General features: G+C 40.7%; 1 protein-coding gene across 3 annotated transcripts in view; it reads left to right on the top strand.

Moving 5' to 3' along the window:
- Positions 1-2,689: 2,689 nt before the first annotated feature.
- The window catches only part of trhr2 (thyrotropin releasing hormone receptor 2), a 35,793-nt gene continuing 15,396 nt past the window's right edge, over positions 2,690-23,086 (top strand). Inside the window, exons 1-8 of one of the 3 annotated variants that reach the window (XM_047382513.1) lie at positions 2,690-2,888; positions 7,861-7,963; positions 8,196-8,263; positions 8,340-8,426; positions 9,606-10,308; positions 13,421-13,553; positions 15,347-15,498; positions 18,270-18,393. In XM_047382513.1, coding sequence (XP_047238469.1) covers positions 9,926-10,308; positions 13,421-13,553; positions 15,347-15,498; positions 18,270-18,393 — 792 coding nt within the window. In that variant the 5' untranslated portion in view covers positions 2,690-2,888; positions 7,861-7,963; positions 8,196-8,263; positions 8,340-8,426; positions 9,606-9,925. The remainder of the gene's footprint in view (positions 2,889-7,860; positions 7,964-8,195; positions 8,264-8,339; positions 8,427-9,605; positions 10,309-13,420; positions 13,554-15,346; positions 15,499-18,269; positions 18,394-23,086) is intronic. The other 2 variants (XM_047382521.1, XM_047382508.1) reach the window with 2 other exon arrangements.

Below are 23,086 nucleotides of genomic sequence, written 5' to 3'. Positions count from 1 at the left end.
CTGCCCGTAGCTGCGGCCATAAGGTCTGCGGTGCCTGTCGTGGCGGCAATCCCAGAACCCGGTGTTGGACACCGGCAGTAAGGGACGCTGTCAAGCTGAAGAAGGAGTCCTATTGGCTGTGGTTGGCTTGTGGGACTCCTGAGGCGGCTGACGGGTACCGTGAGGCCAAGCGTGCTGCGGCCCGGGCTGTGGCAGAGGCAAAAACTCGGGCCTGGGAAGAGTTCTGTGAGGCCATGGAGAAGGACTACCGGTTGGCCTTGAAGCGATTCTGGCAAACCGTCCGGCGCCTCAGGAGGGGGAAGCAGTGCTTCGCCAACGCTGTTTATAGTGGGGGCGGGAGACTGCTGACCTCGACTGAGGACATTATTGGGCGGTGGAAGGAGTACTTCGAGGATCTCCTCAATCCTGCCATCACGCATTCCGTGGTGGAAACAGAGGCTGGGGACTTGGGGTTGGACTCTTTCATCACCCAGGCTGAAGTCACCGAGGTGGTTAAAAAGCTCCGCGGTGGCAAGGCTTTGGGGGTGGATGAGATCTGCCCTGAGTACCTCCAGTGTCTGGATGTTGTAGGGCTGTCATGGTTGACACGCCTCTTCAACACTGCGTGGCGGTCGGGGACAGTGCCTCTGGACTGGCAGAATGGGGTGGAGGTCCCCCTTCATAAGAAGGGGGATCACACTCCTCAGCCTTCCTGGTAAGGCCTACGCCAGGGTATTGGAGAGGAGAGTCCGACCGATAGTCGAACCTCGGCTTCAGGAGGAGCAGTGTGGTTTTTGTCCCAGCCGTGGAACACTGGACCAGCTCTATACCCTCTACAGGGTGCTCGAGGGTTCATGGGAGTTTGCCAACCGGTTCACATGTGTTTTGTGGACCTGGAGAAGGCATTCGACTGTGACCCTCATGATGCCCTGTGGGGGGTGCTCCAGGAGTATGGACTCGGGGGCCCTTTATTAGGGGCCATCCGGTCCCTGTACGAGCGGAGCAGGAGTTTGGTCTGCATTGCCGGCACTAAGTCGGACCTGTTCCCAGTGCATGTTGGACTCCGGCAGGGCTGCCCTTTGTCACCGGTCCTGTTCATAACTTTTATGGACAGGATTTCTAGACGCAGCCAAGGGCCGGAGGGGTTCTGGTTTGGGGACCAGTGGATTTCTTCTCTTCTTTTTGCGGATGACATGGCCCTGCTGGCCCCCTCTAGCCAAGACCTACAGCATGCGCTGTGGCGGTTCGCAGCCGAGTGTGAAGCGGCTGGGATGAGGATCAGCTCCTCCAAGTCCGAGGCCATGGTACTCGACCGGAAAAGGGTGGCTTGTCCTCTTCAGGTTGGAGGGGAGTTCCTGCCTCAAGTGGAGGAGTTTAAGTATCTCGGGGTCTTGTTCACGAGTGAGGGAAGAATGGAGCGGGAGATCGACAGACGGATCGGTGCGGCTACCACAGTAATGGGGGCGCTGTGCCGGTCCATTGTGGTGAAGAGAGAGCTGAGCCGAAAAGCAAAGCTCTCAATTTACCGGTCGGTCTACGTTCCTACCCTCACCTATGGCCATGAACTTTGGGTCATGACCGAAAGAACGAGATCCCGGATACAAGCGGCTGAAATGAGCTTCCTATGTAGGGTTGCCGGGCACTCAACTTAGAGAGAGGGTGAGGAGGTCGGCCATCCGGGAGGGGCTCGGAGTAGAGCTGCTGCTCCTCCACATCGAGAGGAGCCAGTTGAGGTGGCTCGGGCATCTATACCGGATGCCTCCTGGACACCGTCCTCGGGAGGTGTTCCAGGCACGTCCCACCGGGGGGAGGCCCAGGGGACGGCCCAGGACACGCTGGAGGGACTATGTCTCTCGGCTGGCCTGGGAACGCCTTGGGCTCCCCCTGGAGGAACTGGAGGAGGTGTCTGTGGAGAGGGACGTCTGGGCGTCTCTGCTGAGTCTGCTGCCCCCGCGACCCGGTCCCGGATAAGCGGAAGATGACGAGTACGAGTACTGTCTAGTTCATTTATTGACGCTTAGGTTATTTTAGTTTTTCTTATTTGAGCTCGTAGTAGGGTATCTTAGCTTCTATTGTCTTTGCTAATCCTAATGTATTTTAACCTAATTTTGCTCATTTTAGGTTAGCAATCTTAGCTTATTTTAGTCTATGACAGCTCAGTTTACCTCATTTTAGTTTACTGTAATTTCTTTCTTTCTTTCTTTCTTTTTATTATTTAGTTTAAGTCATCTTAGCATGAATCTAGCTAACAGTATATCAGTCAGCATTACTCTTTTTTTGAAAAATTCGAAATTAAATAATAAATGAATGAATAATTTTTTATCTTTGCTGGAAAGTTTAGCGTTTTCTTTAAACACCTAACTTTCTGACACTGTTCATCAGTTGGAGGGAGTTGTTTAGTTTTCAAACTTCTGTCTACTAATTGTCCCAACTATGCAAATGCAGATAACAAATTATAATATTGATTTTAAAAGATCAATTTACTTTATTTAAAATGTTTTTATTCCTACATATTGTGAATGAAAATATTATTTGTCTTACTGTTAATTTATTAAATATCACTCTCAGAATCACATTCAAAAGTTTTTAGTGTGTTGTTTTTGTAATATTATTTTTGTACTCATCTACGGCATCATAACTGCAACATGAATAAAGAAACGTGCTTTTATTTTGAAGGCACCAGGTCTGCCTCCTGTGTGAGTGTGTTTGAGTGTGTCAGCCTACAGCCAGTAGCAGCATTACTCTGTGTGTTCTCATCATGTAGACAACAGTTGAAGAATGGCTGTGTTGCAGAGCGTGCTGTAAACAGCTGCTGACCACACAAACAGTCAGGAGAAATTAATTTGGAGAGTAAAAACGGGATTAGAGAGAATTCTGAATGAATCAGAGAGGATGTAAACGCTGATCAGGTGAGTTTATTCTAATCTCCTGCAAATAAGACAAAATTATTTAAAGTTTTTGCTGTCAGGTCTTGAATACATATTGTTTTTAAATAAAGCTTTTAGAGAAAGGAAACCAATATTTCTTCTAATTTAAAACAATGGACAGAGCTGTTTCTGAGATGTCTGTTTTAATTTCAGGTAATTTAATGACTTTAGACTTCAAACGATTCTGGAATTAATTGAGCATAATTAAACTGTTGCTCTGTTGTCTCATTTACTTTTACTTGCCCATTCACCTGAATGGACCAAACATGGAGTCCACAGCAGCTTAACTGTCACTCGGCACTGATTAATGCAGCAGCTGCAGGTTCAGAAATCTTCTGTCTTTCAGTTTGTTTCCTATCCTTCTTTTCGCTGCATTACAACACATTTAGCCAAGTAGTCACACAACTTGAATTCAGCTCACTTTGGAAAAAGTGGAGCCATCACGATTTCCTGCAAAGTTTTTATTGTTTTGACAAAAAAACAAAAAACCTAAGAGTTGAAAAAGAATGGAGGATCTCTCACCTAAAAGATATGGCTGGTCTTTAGGGATTGCTGCTCAGGTAAGCCAAATTTACCTCAGTCGGACATATGCAAAAAAATGTCCTCTCTTTGTGCACAATTTTGTTTTTCTTCATGTTTAAAATTTGACTTACTTAAGTGTTTAAAAATTTCAAAAATGCTACTTTTTTATGTCGGTCAGATTTAGTGATTTCCACCTGAATTAGAATAGATAGAAAAGAATAAAAACATCCTTTATTGTCCCTCAGTGGGGAAATTCATGTGCATCAGCAGCAAAATAAAGGCAAATGGAAACATGAAGATTCACGCAATGTAAAAATATAAAAACTAAGAATAAGAGACTGTACACCATAAGAATATATTACTGTACCGTTATTTAAAACAGCACACTCAGATTAAATTAATTACTACAAATAAGATTCATTTCTAACTGCATTTGGTAGAGTATGTTCTGTCATCACACTAGTATTTCTTAATGTGAGCAGACAAAATGTACTGCATTCAATTTCTAATTTTCTTTTAGTTTAAAGCAACATTTATTTTAGGTCAACTGGGCATTTTGTTTTTGTAGATAAGATTCTTATTTATTCAGTCTTTTAAGTGCAAATGGTGGATGATGGATATTTGACTTGGTTTTTGCTCAAAATGGTTAAAAGCTGAATTTGAGAGATGCAATGCAAATATTCAGTGTGACATCACCAACGCCACATCCCGATGTAAGCAGGCAACAAAGATCAAAAACACATAGAGGTGTTTAGTACCCTGTTCATTACAAATCCAGCAGTAACTTTGCATCTGTTTCTTAACATCTGCTACTCAGAGTGAAAAGGTTATAGACTTAAAGGAGGTGCAGATTAGATTTCATTATATAGTCTCTCCTGCTGAGACGGCTCAAAGAGAATTTGGGTGAGCTGCTCCTCAAATTGCCAAGATCACAATTACCATCATTCAAGTAACCAACAGTGTCTCTATTTATTTACAGAAAAACTAATACATTTGTAAACCAACAACAAAAAACAAGTAAGTGTTGCTTGCTGCTTGAAAAGAAATTAAAAGAGAAATTAGGTGCTGCTGATCAAATCTATTGATGAACTGGTTGTCATCAGTGTGGTACCTCTATAATAGTAGGAGTTTTGGTGGTTTGCCACTCTGTAGCCTGTAGGTGTGTGTTAACATCATACCAAAGTTGAGGTGCTTCTTGGAGGTCATCAGCAATGATCTCCGAGAAGCAGCTGTTGATGCCAATCAGTCTAAGGATTATTCACAAGTGGCAAATCTTTGACACCGCAGCGTATCATCTCAGCAGATTCACCCTAAGGTCAAAGCCTGCGATGCTCAGAGAACAATAAACACCCAAGAGCTCCATTTCAGACTCTTCAGGTCTTAGTTAGCATGTGAAATGTTACAGTTCATGACAAGATCTTAGAAAACATCTGAACAAGTATGACTTATTTGTAAGGGTAGAAGGAGAAAGCCTCTTCTCTCTAAAATGAATCCGGCACTTCTGAAGACTTCTGGTATGATTTCCTTTGGACATGTGAGACCAAAATAGGGATGTCTGGCCATCATGCTCAGCACTATGTTGTAGAGAATCAAACAATGGATGTCAGCACAAAGGTCCTCATACCATGACTGGTAGGCATGGTGGTGGAGGGCTGATGGTTTGGGCTTGTCTTGCAGCCACAAGACCTGTGCACCTTGCATCAAAGAGTCGTCCATCCACTCATTTGCATATCAAGTATTCTAGAGTCAAATGTGAGTTGGTCCAAACAGGGTCAATAACAGGAGAATTTTCCCAAACACAGCAACAGATCTTCAACAGAATGGCTGGAAAAAAAAACGATGCAACCGTTTGAACATTCACAGAAAACCACTACTGAGAGTTACGGGCGGTTCTGCAAGCTGCTGGGTCATGGGGTGGAGTTAGTAAGACTGCAGCAGGTCTCAGCCCATGGAGGTTTGTTTTCTTTTTCCTCTGGAGACATGATCTACAGATGCTTGTCATCCCCTGAGACATGAATGGGCAGCTGTCTTCTAACAGGACATTTGCAGACATTTTTGTTTAACATGCTGTAACTGTGATGCTGCTGATTTTTATGTGGTATTTAAGCCAAATGAACCCAGTTGAACAAAATCCCTCTCATTATTTCTGCACTCATTATTCAGCAAAACTAAATGCCAAAATCCCTAAAATGTCATAAAAATGTTAATTAGAGGTCGGTATCTAATTCTAGCCGTTACTTTCTCATGTTGTAAAGTCATCCGTGTGGGTGAAGCGCGCAATGACAGGAGCCATTTAGAGTTTCTGACACCTCTCAGTTTGCCAAATGTACCTGCTGGCCAGAAAGTCAGAGGAAATCACTTCTTGTGTATGTGTAATGGAACAGAGAGTGACTGTAGTCTGATTGACGGCAGAATAGTGGAACTAGATTACTTTTCATTTCGAATCCACCTCAATTTATTAGAGGCAGCCCTCAGGAGGTTGCCGTTCGCTCTGTGTGCGCGCTCTCAGGCTGAGAGATAAGTAAAAAGTGCAATCCGGAACCTGGTGGAGTTTCAAAGTGTTGCATGCTGGTTAATCAGCTCTCAGCTGAATAAAAACCCTCAAAACAAACAATCTTTAAATGAAAAACACTTTCCCCTCCAGGAACCTGAAAACCATTTAAGCTGTTAAAAGTGAAAAGTGTGCTTTTTCAGATTCCTTTCCTGCCATGCAGGATTTTAGAAATGTGGCTGTAACATCAGACATGCACTAGGAGGCATCAGAAGTGCATTAGGAGAGGAGGAATAATCATTTGCTTTCGTTTGTTTTGTCAGATTGTCATGTCGAAAGGATCTTAATGCACCCGTGAAATGTTATAATGCTTTGAGTGCAGTATTTCAGGACTTTTGAAAATTGCTTTTTAAGAAGGATTCATTGTGGATTTCATTAGAGTTGGCTTCAGCTCTGACTTTTAAATTTATGCCCCACAGGATTCTGGTTAGCTTTCTTTGAGTCACACAATCAGGCACTTAAACAACACTTATTCATAGTAAGAAGCATGTGAAGAAAGTTATGCACTCTGCTGTCTTTCACATAATTGTGAGATCTACCTTTTAGCTGTCAGATCAGAAGATCTGCTGCCATGAATGGCACAGAGTTTCTAAACTAAAACAGCTCTAAAAGCATTGTGCCCATTTAAATAGCTGCACTTAACCTTAGTCTAACTATTCATTAGGATGTGAAATCAAAGGGTTCATCTGTAACTAAGTCAAATTGTTTCTTTCTGCTCAGAGTTGTTTTTTGTTAAAACCACACAGCTGTTTTCATTCACCTTAAAAGAAATGATGACCTCCATTCTGCCAGCAGTAAATATTAATAAGCCTTCTTTTAAAAAGCATTTCCCTCCAATTGTGCTGCAGAGATTTTCCACAAAGCTGGCATTGCAGGAGTCCATTAGAGGACTCCCCTGAAGAGATAAAAAGCTAGTAACCGATGCAAAGTCTCAGACCATTGGAAGGTTTTCCAGCACTTAGTGACCCCATAACCATTCTTCATGATAAATCGTTAGTGAAGGACATATAAATAATCCGTGCCAGAGGATGGCATTTTGATGAATACTGGTTGCTGTTTTTGTGGATAGACATTTTAACCTAAAAACGTTGCCAGATTTTAATCATGTCCTTTTAACAAAACATTCAACAAACGGACACATGAAGAAGTCAAAGACCCTTCAGTTCACGAAGCACTTTATTCAGCACACTTGCACAACTTGTTTGAGCGGTTATCTGATGATGAGCTGTCAGGTCAGGAGTTTCACATGTTGACAGTATCAACATTGAGACCAATATTGTCTCCATGAACATGAGCTTGGTCCAGTGGCTGGTAGCATCTGCTGATCTCTGGAGTCTTACGGGCTTACTGGGGAAGGTATGAAGCACTTGGTGATCAGTAACTCTGACAATGGAGACTCGGAGTAGAGTGCTCAAACTGGACAAAGCTGACAGGAAGTCAATAACAATCATTCAGGTTTCAGAGCCTATCCAGTGAGTAAAGTTGCAGACCACGTGCAGCTCTTCATGCAGATGGTAACGTTTTCTTCATTTGAGGTTTAAAGCTTTGGCTTTTCTCCTGTACTTAGTATCTCGGTCTAGTTCTGCTTACCCTGGGGGAGGGGTCAGCATCCTTTGCAAATTAAAGAGACAGTTTTGCCCCTGATGCTCCAAAATAAAATTTGTCTAGAGACAAAAAGAAATGATCAATTTCATAAACGTCTAGTAAATGAAATGTTTTATTGCGAAAGCTAAGGAAAATTAACTAAAGGCTTTAGAACAATATGAATCGTCTAACTTTTACAAAGGGAAAAACAATTTTGTAAATTGAAATTTTAAAAATATAAACATAAATAAAAAAAACATTTAATTGCTGCTTTGGTAAAGATGTTTTCTTTTCTAGAACTTCTATCATGGAACATCTCAGCCTGCCTAAGATCTCTGGAATGGAGAGGATACCAACTGGGAGGAAAAGGAATCAGAGTCATCCATGCAGCTTGTTGAAGGTAACAGATCTGTTATTGGCAATAATGTATAGCTGCAGACTCCTCACGACACAATTTAATTGGGCTAGGGTTTTAATGTAAGGGCTTGAGGAGGACTAATTTATGAACTAGCAGAGGACAGATTGTTGACTAAGAACACAGCCAGATATGTCAAGTTATAGCCACGTTTTGACAGCAGGAACCTTTTGCTGGAGTTTAGTCCTTGATTTGAGCCTCTCCTGTTCCACTGTAGGAACCAACAACTGAACAAAGTTCAGGACAAAATGGCAATGATGTCTGAGATCATCCTGAATGTTCAGGGTGAGGATTTCTACTGGTGAACATTTTTAGGCTGTCTGACCTTTCCCTTAGTCATCTGAGAGATTGTTTCATTCAGGCTCAGTCCTTCACGCCACATCAGATGGTCACCAGGTGTCCTGCAACAAACTACCACATGAAACAATAAAACTGCGATAGCAAGAAGGTAAATATTTTCAACAGTTAGATTTTTGGAACGGCTGCTTGGTGGCACAGTTTGCCAGAGGGTTCAAATCCCAGCCTAGGATCTTTTTGCATGATGCTTGCAATTCTCTCTGTGCTTGTGTGAGTTCTCTCTGGGTACTCTGACTTCCTCCTACGTTCCAAAAACATGACGGTTAGGTTAACTGGTCTTTTTAAATTGAGTGTCTGATGAACTGGCGGCCTATCCACCTGACCACATGGTCCATGGTAGTGAACAGAAAAGTTAAAGTATCTTCTAGGAAAAGAATGATTGTGAGCATACAAGTGCCAATGTTAGACTATTTTAGAGTGTTTATCTAGCAAGATGCAAATGAAAACAATGGCAACGCCTTCATGACTGGTTCTTCTGCAGATGTTAGGTTTGAATCAACCTAGTACCTCGTTATCCAGTGGCTTGTAGAACCTCCTGTAATCGTAACTCACAGCAGCCATTATCTGAATGACCTTAATTTCTCACATAGACCCAGGAGGATTTTTAGCCACTGTCCTGAAGATGACCCAGTTTGACCCAAACTTCAGCTGTCTTTCTGACAGATGACCTCACATTTGACTCTCTAAACCTTTGTATACAAGGAAGTTCATGGTCTACTCCTTGTTTGCAAGGAGCCCATGTCCTGTTGCTTCTAAACAAGCCCAAACTATCGGCGCCACTCCACCATACTTGACAGAAAAGGCTTTCTCCTTCAAAAACAAGCAACTCAAAGTGACCATTTTTCTAATTGCCTCCTGATTAAATTTAGCATTTAGCAGAGAGCTCTTTGTTTTTTTGGTCATTTCCCTGAGAATTGCACCTTGTAGCCAATCTGCTGGGGCATGCACTCCAAAGAAAATTGGCTGCTGTCTTGTGAATAGTATAGAACGGTGCTGTAGAACGGTGGGCTTCAGATAATTTGGAAACGCCTCATAACTCTTCCCAGATTGATGGGCAGAAACAATTCCTTCTGCAGGTGTCTCTCTGCCCTGGCATTGTGTTAACACACCTTTTTTCACCCACATCTTTTCCATTTCAGCTTTGTCTTTGTTTAATGAATAATGATTGCAATGTGTCTTTTTTTTATATAATCTGATTTGTACAGAGGCTGAAATCAAGGAAATCCAACCGTATTTTGTTCCATTGACTGGACTCATTTTCTGTTTACAGGTAACTTCCTGGTCTTAGGCGTGTTTGGACGTGTTGGGATAGATTCAGTTCTCACCATCAAACAAAACAACAGAACTAAATAGTACATACATACTGACTCCTCAGAGCAAATGAACAGCTGTTTCTTTGCAAGATTCGGCTCTGGGGATGAATCGGACACTAGTGAAATCTTAACAACAAAAACATTTCAGCCTGGCTCTACAGGAGAAGAATTTCTCCAAATGAAGAAGAAGAAAACATGGCAACAGTTAGCGGGTCACAACTCTTATTACCCAGTTCAGATTAAATAAGCATTGCTGTTGATTAACAAACGCGCAGACATGACCCACAACCTCAGTGTGAGAATTGACACCCCGACCAACATCTCTCTCAGTTCCACTGTCGCTGTCTCCGACTCGCTGGAGTACAAGACAGTTTCAGTGTTCCTGGTCCTGTTGGTTTGCTGTGTTGGCATCGTGGGGAACATCATGGTGGTCCTTGTGGTCCTCACGACCCGCCACATGAGGACGCCCACCAATTGTTACCTGGTGAGCCTGGCCATCGCCGACCTAACGGTGCTGGTGGCGGCGGGGCTGCCCAACGTGTCCGACAGCCTGACGGGGACTTGGATTTATGGACACGCCGGGTGCCTGGGAATCACCTACCTTCAGTACCTGGGAATCAATGTGTCCTCATGCTCCATCACTGCATTCACCGTGGAGAGGTGAGAGGGAGCTGCTGTTGACATTTATTTTTATCTTTTGAATGTTATGAAACGAGTGGCTGGGTCTTTACTGATGGTAAAAACAATGTGATTGTTCAGAGATGGGGCAGATAAAGTGGATTCTCTGCACACCATGAGAAATGTCAGGGTCTGAGATATAAAAGATGGAAACAGGAGGTATGAGGTCAATGGTGCTCAGCAGACCAACAGCACTTTAACCATGAGAGCTCAAACTAATTTGCAATGCAAGCAAACACAATAAAATTATATCTTTGATTTATTTACCTGTAATTCTACTACTTTTCAGTGAGTTTATATTAAAACACTGGATGAGGTTTTTTAATGTGTTTTCATGACTTGTTAAATAAAATAAATAATTACAGAGATTTTCTATGTTGTTTGTCCAGAAAGCACTTCAAATGGTAAATGTTTGCGTAGGTTTCTTTTTTTCTGTATTTTAAGGCGAAGTTGTATTGAGTATTTCTGAGCAGTCAGTATCTTCCCTGTAAAATAGAGAGGTCAAGGTGAACTCAGTTTGGAGAATCAGGTAAATTCTTTGGATTGAAGTCACAAAAGCAAGACTTTGACTTGCTCTCTAAAACTTTGAGACTTGACTCAGAGTCATGGTCTGGGGTCTTGAGTCTCATGAGTCTACTGTATGTCATGTAAACATGAGTGAAAGTAAGTATGTAAGCCACAGAACGCAGGCAGGTGAAGCTCATATGAAATGGTGCATTTAATTTAGTTGCCTGAGACATCTGTACATATATTCTCCTATTAAACTGTTCATGTTGGCTGTAATAATGATAACCACACTAATGTCTCTCTAGCTGAAAATTTGTATTAAATGATGGATAATCACCTCTAACATCAGTGTTTGCTGTTATACTAACTGCATCATAGCAAAAACAGTTTCAGGGCATTCAAATGATCATCTACACATCCTAGGCTTTTAAAAAAAAAAAAATTTTCTTTGAGTTCCAAATATATACTTGTGATATGATAAATATTATGTATCATCAGTTTTCAAAATAATTGACCGTAGGCTAACCATAACAGTTTCTTGCATGTTTTTAAATGTTCCAAATAAGAGATTTATTAAATGTCCATGTGCTGAATTATGTCTCAGGTTAAAATAATGAAGGATTTAATTCTATAAAATACAGCAATGTAGGTTACAGGGAAACCAGATGGCAAACATCCGATTTACAGAGGCAGAGCCAGAAAGGTTTTATTGGGGTGGCCAGACTGAGACCATTGCTCACTGAGGGGTGTCCAAAAACTGATTTTAGACTAAATTTTTTGGCACTAGTGGCCTTTATTTTTATTGTTATTTAAAAGTAAAGACATGTAGCACAGTTGGCCGGGGTCGGGACTGAAGCCTCTAGCGCACTCTAGCGCTATGCCACGCGTCGTGCCCTTCTTTCTGTGGTTAGAGCAGCAGTGGTCGCTCTCTCTCTTGCAGAACTGGCAAAACTAGTTCCAACAAGTCATCTTTCATGCTAGTATATCATCAATGTGGTTAATTCACCTTAATTCAACTGCACTGTTTTCTTCTAAACAGCAGGGACACCATGAAGTTGTTTACAGCTTTTATGGAAAACACCTTAAATAAAAAAATAACAGGAGCACAGCACATTATTTGTCTTTCAGAAGAAAAAGGAGATAAAAGATGTCCCTTTCAGTTCAGGGGCTGTTTATGAGCTAACAAGCACACACACATAACACATTGCCCTTTCACAATGGCAGTTATGTGCAGTGCACATAACGGGTTAGGACACCAGCCATTTTTGTTTTTATTTAAATGAAAATAGAAGACTTTTCAAAGTAAATGAATGTTTTTGGCTTTCTAACTTAACTCTCAGTCTGACCTCTTCTGCAGCAGAGGAAGATGAGAGAAATTGCACCGTGTTCCACAGTCTTTCTGTAGTTGCTGCCTTTAATGATCTTGTGAACTTGAACCAAAACCACTTGTTCTATTATAATTGTGTTAGAGATTTAGAATATAACTGCTGCCACCATCTGTTTTGGAGGGGAACTGCTTGTTTTTGGGGTGCCTGCAAGGGTGGCCAAAGATTGGCTTATGATGGCCATGGCCACCCCCTGGCTCCGCCCCTGCCGATTTATCCGGTTTATTTTATTTCACCAGAGACCTAATGTATGAGCTCAGAGAGCTGAGAATGGACTTAATTTATGTCGTTCTTTAATGTATTTATTTCTATTTAATATTGATATAAAAACAACAACCACATTATTATTATTATTATTATTATTATTGTTATTGTGACATAAATAAATAAACAAATATTGGTGGTAGTAGTAGTAAGAGTTTTATTTAAGTATCTGCTTATTTACATTTTTAAAATAAGATAATTATTATTACCATTGTCATTATTAGTATTATTAATAATATTATAAAATTTCAATTTCTTTTATTTTATTATATTCACATTTTTGTTTTATTATAATTCTTATTATTGTGAAATAAATAATAATAATAATTGGTGGTAATATTAGTAAGAGTTTTATTGAATTGTCAGTGTATTTATGATAATAATAATAATAATGAATTCGATGCACACACCCTCATTAAATACATGTTCTTGTCAGTGAAGCTATGTAATTCTGGCCTTCTCTTTTTGCACATTTAATCTGATATCTGACAACAGTTCCAGCTTCAGACTCAACTCCCACATTTTCTCTATTCCATGCCAGACCCTCCCATCAGGTTGTGTTTTAATAAGAGAGCATGTTTCTGCTGATGGGATTTCTGTGGAGAAGAACCTGAAAAATGATTAAACTATGAATCCCCTCACATTTCCAGTCAGTATCCGTATTCCTGCTCTCTGTGCCGCCAGAGCTCAGAAGATTAAAGAGAAACACCTAGTAATGATCTGACCTCTGTGTGCAGTTTCAGTTTTAATGACATCTGTGTGTGTGAATAATGAAAGAAAGGGCTTTCACACAGCATGTCGACAAAGCACTCATTATACCTGCTCCGGGGTTCTGTTCTGATTCTGCTGTATTAACGGCTGAGTGCTATCTACGTTATTGAAATAAAAACAAGTGAACCCACAGATGTTTTGACCTTGTGTTTCCTCCTCACATGCAGGTACATCGCCATCTGCCATCCCATCAAGGCTCAGACCGTGTGCACGGTGTCGCGTGCTAAACGGATCATAGCGGGGGTCTGGATCTTCACCTGTGTCTACTGTATGCTGTGGTTCTTCCTGGTGGACATTCAGGTTAGAAAAATTGAAAACATTTGGGATATTCAGACAGTATTTATATATTTATTTTCCACTCTGCTCTAGTTTATGTGCAAAAGAAAAAATCTTTTTTTTTTCATGTTGAAATCTCTACCTGGTTCTGGATCTGCTCAGCACCTCCTTCTCTATGGACACCTTGTACCCATCAGTCCTCCTGTCAGAATATGGAATTGATCTAATTTGATTGGTGCAGGTGCAGTGGCAACTTTCCAACCAACTGTTCCTCTCTACAACAGATAGAAGAGGGTGGGACTCAGGTGTCTGGCATTGAGTCAATAATCAGAGACGAACAGAGTGAGACAGAAACTCCTCAGCAGCTCCACGTTTGCAGCCGCTGACAGAAGATGAGCCACATGATAACTTTAGTGGAGACCATTATTTATTAGATCAGTCAGGGTGATTGTTTATATTAACTGAACGCATATTTAGTTCCAGGCCAAACATTTCAATCTCTATTATGATTTAGAAGAAAAAGTCAGAGTTGTGCACGATGAGGTGTTCTTAGCTTGTCTGAAACAATTTTTTGACTCGATTTCTGCTGACTTTAAAATCATCAAAAGTGGGCACACAAAATAAAGTATGAATGCTTTTTATTCAGCAGCACATAACAAAAAGTCCACCCCATGATGGCTCGTAGAAAAACGCCTAGAAGCAACAACTCTTAGGAGTGATTTGAGGAGGACTTAAGTCCCACTATTCTTTCCAACAGCTCTCTGAAGGTCCCACCACTGCATTTGAATCAGGTTAAGGTCTTGACTTTGAATGGACCACAGCAGCTTCCTGATTCTTTCCTTTATCAGTCATTCTGTTGTAGATTCTCTGCAGAGTTCGGGATTATTGTCCTGCTGATATTGCTCTATTGCTGCGGAACAAGCCCAGATTATCAACCTTCTGCCACTGTACTTGACAGTTGGTATGAGGTACCTGTGCTGATATGCTGTGTTTTCTCCAAACATGGTGCTCTGCATGATAACCAAAAATCTCTACTTTGACATCTGTCCAAAAGACATTTAAAAAACCTAAGTCATGCAGTCAAGGTATTTTTTTAGAGAAGCGGCTTCCTTTTGTCTTTGTGTTAATCTGCATGCTTCAATTTGCCTTTCACCTTGCAGCAGGTACACCTGAATTTCAAACTGAGGGACAATAAAGACTATTTCTATTCTATATAATTCATTAGGATTAAACTAGCTTCCATTTAATATTTGCATTATTATCTTGAAGGAGTCATTGTGAAAACAGAGAATCATACTGAGCATTAACACTTTGCCTTTGTTTTATGTGACCCATTTATTGTTGAATATTAATTTTTAACTTGAAAACAATGTCCATTAATTGATTTTTTTTCTTTTTTTTACATTTCTCCTTAGACAGTAACAGCCTTATGTAGCCACCAGGAAACTAAAAGCAAACTGTCATGAAGCAGCAGAAAGCAGAGAAGGCATGCTTCAGGCCTTTGTTTACTCTGGTCATCATAAGATCAAACTAATAATACACAGAATGGGGTATAAACGTATTTATACACTGCTGAATTACAAGCTTATTTACTCAGCTATTACAGGAAGATGCTGTATTTTAGCACAGGCAGGAGTCCGCAGCAGGTGGGTGAAACATTTATGACCTGTTTTGTTCAAATGCTGCTTAAATTGCAGGCTGCTTAAGAGCCCTGAGCCTTGTCTGAGAGCAGTATTATTATGTTGAGATGTGAACCATTACTACATGCAGCCTGTTTTATTATCACAGTCTCCATCATGTCTGTATTTGACGCCCAGGTCGGTCAGGATGGACATGTGCAGTGTGGCTATAGAGTGAAACGGGATCTCTACCTCCCCATCTACCTCATCGACTTTGCCATTTTCTACGTCATCCCGCTGCTCCTCGCCATCGTGCTGTATGGCCTGATAGCACGGGTTCTCTACCTCAGGTAGGCTGGCCAGGATTACACATGAAACCAAACAATTATGAAAATAATAGCATAGACCCACTAGACATCCTGCACATGTAAAAACGGCTTTAGTTAACTGAAATGCTGTTAAATAAAACCTGAGGTGCATCTAAACCACAGTTTGGCTGCGTTTGGCTAAAGCCAGTTGCAGAGACTATAGATCTGGGGGGGCGCAGGTGGCGTGGTGGTGTTGGACTAGTTTATTTTAATGCCGAGGGCAGGAGCTCTACCTTGAGCTCTCCTCTCATACAATAGGATACTTGAACTCCTCTGCTTGAGACAGAGACTCACCTTCTGACCCTGAGGGAAGATTCCCTTTTGTTTCCCGGTTGAAAACCAATTCTTCTGACTTTGAGGAACTGACTCCCATTGACTTGATGATCACAGTCATTGTCCTTCTGCTGGTTCACAAACACATGATCGAGACAAGCCAACACCCATAGTCCATGGTTTCCCTCACTTTTCTCTTTGTTTTCCATCATAATGTCCTCATCACTCTGAAGCTTTAGCTTCACGGTCACATAAATCTGGATGAGGTATCGGCATCAAGGCCAGGGAACGTCCATCACTCTGGCCAAATACATCAGTGAGATGCAGAGCATTAATGCATAACTCTTAAAATACAATAACATACCAAATATTCCATCCAAGAAGTCTACTGTAAATGCAAAATTTGTATTGCGATTTGATGTATTGTGCAGCTGTAATTTGAGGTGAAATTAAAGAATTTGGAAGAATATCCTTCTTCAGTATTATCTCAACTTTGTGCAAAACACATGAACCACTGGGAGTAAAAAGCTACACAGCATTATGGCAACACCACTATGCTTAACTGGTTGTAGAGTGTTCCTTGGTTTTGACAGCCCAACTTTCTCTAATCATACATCTTGTCACTGTGGCCAAATAGCTCAATCTTTCTGTTCTGACCATGAAACGTTTCTCCAGAAAGCATTTGGCTGGTCCAAAAGGATGGCTGCAAATCTCCCTCTAGGTTGAAGGTGTTCATTAGGGACCCAGGCTTTGTTTTTTGACGGGCACCCTCTCAGTCCATGGTGATCTGACACCGCCATCCCTGAGGCTGGTGACACTGCTGTTCTTGAAGGTTTATAGTGGACACAATATAGCCTCAAACTGACCAACAGAGTAGTTTGCATTTCTGGCTCCTTTTGAAATCAAAGCAATAATATGGTTCACAAACACAGCTGGCCAGTTGTGTAACACTGAGGGCCCACTGGGGTGCTGTTAGGCTAAAGAACCGGAGACAACTAATTCACAATTGCCTTTGTAAAGAGTAATACGCTCATCAAACAGTGCTGCAAACTAATCACTGTGGCTTTGTGTTGGTGCAATTAGCCACATTGAATGCAAATAATTAGAGAAATGCCTGCCAATGTTTTTAAGTCACCGCCAGTGCAATAAATGTCCCATTATCAGGACCTGATTCAGTTTGCCATTTGCAGTTGGTAGGAATAAAATGCTGTGGAAAAGCATTTCCCCTGATGTATTTCTTCTGGTTTTGCTTGTTTCAAACTTAAAGGGTTGAGATACGCCAAAAAATTAATATTAGACACAGATAACATGATCAAAAGGGAAATTTTTAAAGCTTTCATTTAAAGGAAAACAAAGCTGTAGAAAACAAAGTGGCCCTATGTAAAGGGTAATTGTCTCTTTGACCTAATAACTGGTCCTGCCACCATCAACAGGAACAGCTGTGATTGCATTAAAGTCTCAGAGTTTAAATTAAAAGGACTGTGACCCACTGTTCTTCGGGTTTTCCTTTGGATCATCGTGCTGCTGCATAACCCAAGTGTTGTTGAGCTTAGGGTCACAAACCGATTACTGGATGTTCTCCTGCAGGATTTTCTGCTGGAGAGCAGAATTCATGGTTCCATCAATTACAGCAAGTCATCCAGGCCCTGAAGCAACAAAGCAGGCCCAGACCATCACACTACCAGCACTGTGTTTGACTGGTGGTATGATGGGTTTTCTAAAATATGGTGTTAGATTTGCGTCAGATGTAACAGGGCACATAACTTCCATGGATCATCAGGATGCTTTGTGGCAAATATGGGGTGGTTCTTCTTTTAGCTCATCTGTGGTTTTTGCCTTGGAGCTCTTCAATAAATACATTTTGTGCTCTGTCTATTTTTGTTTTACTACATTATTAAGGTAAGTGAGGTTTGCAGTGCTTAAGATGTTGTTCCGATGCTCTTCCTTTGTGACCTCGTAGATGACTAATTAAAGCCCTCTGTGAGTAATTTTGGTAGGTTGACCACTCCTGGAAAGGTTCACAGCTGTTCCATGTTTTCTCCATTTGCGGATAATCTCAACGTAGTTCACTGGAGTCCAGACGTCTTAGATATGGCTTTGTAACACTTTGCAGACTGATAGATGTGAGTGACTGTTTCTCATCTGTTTCTGAATTTCTTCAAATGACGTACATGATGCGTTGTTCTTTGAGATCTTATAGCCTACTTCATGTTGTCAGACAGGTGCTGCTTAAGCAATTTATTTTTATTCTAAAGGTCTGGCAGTAATCAGGCTTGGTCTTGTGAAATTAAATGATAAAAAAGTTGTTAATTACAGTTTATATTACAGTTAAGGAGGTGATTATACATTTTACTTCCAATGTTGTGTGTTGTCGGTGTTTACTCTTTGGTCCCATATCCTTGACTTTAGTTTAGGATCATCATTATTTTGCTTCACCACCTGTAAAGCAAGTATGTATTTTGATGTTTGTGCCCCTGCAGCCCTCTACCGAGTCACACCGACACTGGCGCCACCACACTTCGAATGAGCTGCCGGGACACCTCAGAGGCAGCGAGCACAGGACGTCAGGGTCGGCCGAAGACGGCGGTCTCCTCCAGGAAACAGGTCTGAGCCTCATTAACTCTTTGACTGGCCTTCTGTCCTGCTGTCATGCTTTGTTTGAGGCCTCTGGTAATTGCTGTTTGGGTAGCTTTTAGCTAAACTTGACCCAGGCCAGGGTTCTTTTTACCAGCCTGATGATGATGACGATGTCTCAGCCCTTCCTTCCTTCTCTTAGAGAAGTGTCACCTCGTTAGCGCTGTCTCTCCCCAGCCCTGAAGACAGTCATAATGGCTTCTTTTCTTGAGGCTAAAGCTTTTCATGGAAGGAGCCCTCTTTCTCACTGAATTAATTGTTTTTCTGCACAGCTCTGTTTTCTCTCCAGCGTTTTGGCCTTGAAAGCCTCGTCTTTCACACACCCTTATCCACCTGAGAGGATTACGACAAATTTCCTTTTATTTCAGAAGGTTTTTTTGTTTTTGTTTCCACATGTAGTTTTTTTGGTGTAAAAATTAAATGCTAAATAGTCTTCAGTTTGTATTAAGGATGTCTTTCAATTAATCTACTGACTAGTTTTTAGAATATTTAATCTAGAATATCTAGAATATTTAATTATTCTAAACATTTGTCCTCTAGAAATTTATTTTTGCATACTATGTAATAAAATGCAAACAAAATTGTGCATTTTTAAGTATAAATTATATGTAAAAATAGACATACCCGGTATGGAAATATAAATAAAACAAAGCCCATATGTTTCAGATATGATGAGACTGAACAGGTAATAAACAAAAACAGCAACTCTAAATGAAATCTGTTTCTATCCTGCTATTTGTTTGACTGCAGCTTTAAAATAATTCAATTATTAAGGATCTTGCCCTGCGATGGACTGGCGACCTGTCCAGGGTGAACCCCGCCTCTTGCCCATAGACTACTGGAGATAGGCACCAGCTCCCCCGCGACCCACTATGGAATAAGCGGTAGAAAATGACTGACTGACTGACTGACTTATTAAGGATATGTTGTTTAAATTTGAATTATTTTGATAATTATACTGTCTACACAGTTAAATTTGATTAAAATGAGATGCATCAAAATAAATTTGAGCTTCTGCACAAAGTCTGCACATGAAAACATGCAGCCAAATGTGCTGAAAATGTAGCAGACAGAGAATTACCCTAACCTCAGATTATGATGGGGCATTAGGGCCGACTGGAAAAGAAATGGAGGGTTAGGGTATATTTTTGTTGTTTCACCGTTTAAAATTAAATCTGAAATGGTAAGAAAGAATTTGAAATAATAACAAATATTTTAAGTAATGAAAGAAATGGAAATGATGAGAAAGACTTTTAAATAATAAGAAAAAAATTTGAAAGTGTCGGAAAATTTTGAAGTAATGAGAACATTTTAAATGATGTAAAACTGAAAGGATGAAAAAACATTTAAAATGAAAGAAAATTTGAAACCATGAGAAAAATTTAAACTATGAGAAAAATTTAAATAATCAAGAAAACATTTAAATAATGAGAAAACATTTGAAAAGATGAGAAAAAAGTGTAAAAGATTTGTCAAAAATAAAGTCAAAATGCTATGGACAAAATGGCCTCTGACAGCCATGCTTCGTTTAAATGAGTAACTTTATACTTTAGAATAAGATTTCTCTTTTAGCAGATATACTTCCTTTGGACACACAACTTGAAATGCGACGCATATTAAACCTGTTTGGGAAGAGTTTCAATTTATTCCAATATATTCTCGATATTTTAGCTTTATGCTGTAGTGAAAAATAAAGAAAATCTACCAAAACATATCCACCTTTCATTTTTCCTCCGCAGTTAAGAAAAGTTTACTGTACTGTTTTTTTTACTGTTTTTTTGCTCTTCAAGAGCTCCTGGGTCTTATCTCATAAGCTTCTCATGCATGAACCTTGTGCTGCCGTTCTTAAGATTTTGTATACCTACTTTAATAGCAGACCTAATATAAATAAATAAGGACATATAATCACAGATTGTAATTGTGTTGAAAGGTGTGGATTTGTTAAATAACTTAAAATAACTTTTAGACTAATTGTATGAATTTGAGAACTCCTGGATTAGCAGTAAATCTGAAGTTTAATGTAACATTTGTTTTATGAACATGTTGGGGCTTTCAGCTTGTCTCCACTGTGGGACCGCCTGTAATCAGAGCTGCTTCCCCTGCAAGGCGAAGACGTTTTGACCCCACTTTTGATATCAACCTGTGCTTTGAAGCTTGCAGCAACATGTTTTTATCAGCCCTTTGATAGCCATCCTTCTCCTCCCATGCTGCACTGAGAAAGAGAGAAAAAGGATTGAAGATGAGCAGTGGAGAGCATGGACTGTAATTTTCTGTGAATCCAGGTTCCCTCTGACTCATAACACATTGCAGTCAAAACCATTTTGTCAAGTTATGTTTGCAGAGTAGTATAATTTCCTCAGTGTCTCTGTCTTGGAGTCTGCTTGGTTTTTCAAGTGGACACGTGAAAGGCCGAGGCACCATCACATCCCAGAAACAGAGCAGAGCAGGCAAGGATGACTCATGTGACACTGATTAGAGGCAATAAAACAATAGTCGGCTTGGATGTGGGTTACAGAGTGGCTTAAAAATGAGCAGCAGGGCTGGACCATGTGAGCAAACCTAAATATTGCACTCTGAACTCTGCCATCTGAATGTGTGGAAGATGAACCTTCAGTTGATGTATTGAGGGAAATGTCCTCTGACCTTTTCCCTTCCTGCTCAGGCATTGGGAAACCGCTTGGCACAGTATCTACTCATAACAGCCTTCCATGTTGTTTTTTATCTGTTCGTTTTCACACCACCTTTTTCTATTTTTTGCAAAACCATCAACAAACTCAAATGAACTTTAAACTTCCTTTAAATGAGAAACATTTATTTATTATTTAAAAGAACTGATAAACTAGCTGTAGTCAGACAAGAAAACAGTCTCAATAGTTTGATAATTAGGCTAACTGTTATAATTTTATGTTGCTAGTTTATTCATTTGGTGCTAGTGTCTGTGTTGGAGACATATTTCATGCTGATTGTCCTAATAAATCTAGAAAAAACTATTTTCTGCTTGGAAGCACAACCAGTTTCTTTGTCCCCATCTTACCCGACTTTAAACTGTGAGTATGAGGCCCGGCTGCCAGGCCAAATGAAGAAGTCAAACTGCTGTTTATTTCATGAATGCTGTTAAATGTGACGATCAAGCTGTCACGATCTGTGGGTGTTTTGGGGTTTTTATTATTATTTCTAGATAGGTTTTGAATCATGCTTCTGATTATTTTCCTGGTCATGCTTTAGTTTTTGTCTTTAGTTCATGTTTTGTTAGGTTTTCGGATCATGTTTCTGGTGATGCTTTAATTTCATGATTTACTAGTTGTGTTTCTATTAGTTTGTATCCGAGAATCTCCGTTTTGCTCCAGCCACGTTTTGTTCTCTCTTGTCTGTTTTCAATCAGCTTCATTCGGTTCACCTGCACTAAGCATTCAGTCTCCTCGTTTCACCTGGTTCTTGCTCCATATATACACATCTGTTCTGTTTATTCCTCGCGGAAACATTTCAGATCATGTCACCCTGTTTTCAGCCAGTTCTTGTTGTTCATGCAAAGCCTGTCCATGCCTGTTTTTGCCATCAACTTCCGAAGTAAGTTTTGTTCATTAAATCATATTACTCACCACCGATGCTTCCTGTCTGTCTGCATTCCGGGGTCCTCCACCACACCATTCATGACACAAGCTTGGAGAATTAAAAACTCTGCTCAGAGCCCCATACACTCTTGGGCCAGCTCCGGATGTGGCCCCTCCTGCTAGATAAATGGGACAATTCAATTCAGTTTTCAATTCAGTTTTATTTATATAACGCCAATTCACAACACATGTTGTCTCAAGGCACTTCACAAAGTCAGGTACATACATTCCAATTAATCCTAACCATTGAACAGTGCAGTTAGATTCAGTTATTTATTCAAAGTGGATAAAAGGTTTTTCTGTCTAAGGAAACCCAGCAGATTGCATCCAGTCAGTGACTTGTAGCATTCCCTCCTCCTGGATGAGCATGTAGAGACAGTGGACAGTCACTGGCGTTGACTTTGCAGCAATCCCTCATACTGAGCATGCATGTAGCGACAGTGGAGAGGAAAAACTCCCTTTTAACAGGAAGAAACCTCCAGCAGAACCAGGCTCAGTGTGAGCGGCCATCTGCCACGACCGACTGGGGGTTTGAGAGAACAGAGCAGAGACACAAAGAGAAAAAAGAAGCATTGATCCAGGAGTCCTTTCTATGGGCAGGAAGAGTAAATGTTAATTAATGTAGCTCTTTTAGTGGTTTCATCTAGGAAGAAAGAACAGAAAAAACTCTGAGCCAGTTTTCAAGTTTAGGGTATGAGAGAGAGCACATAGAATTAGTCACAGTAAAAGCTCAGTCAGTTGCTATATCTAGGAGAGACAGGGTTAAACACTGAAAGACAGAGCCATGTGGATCATCGGTAGAAGGTGAACATTAGGTTGTTGCCAGCAGAAGCTCGGACGATTCCCCTCTCCAGAAAGTTGTCACAGGCAGACACAGAGTCAGGCCAGGTGTAGATTCTAGGAAGAGAAAAGAGAGAGAACAAAGTTAAAAGCTGAAATAACAGCAAATAATGCAAAATTGGAGAGTAGTGTGAGAATGTAGCGAAGAGACTGAAAGTGGTCATTATGTCCTCCAACAGCTTAAGCCTATAGCAGCATAACTACAGAGATAG

This window comes from Girardinichthys multiradiatus, chromosome 2 (assembly GCF_021462225.1).
Source record: "Girardinichthys multiradiatus isolate DD_20200921_A chromosome 2, DD_fGirMul_XY1, whole genome shotgun sequence".
NCBI lineage: Eukaryota > Metazoa > Chordata > Actinopteri > Cyprinodontiformes > Goodeidae > Girardinichthys > Girardinichthys multiradiatus.
The sequence above is the reverse complement of the archived record's forward strand: the minus strand, read 5'-3'. Positions and strand labels throughout refer to the sequence as shown.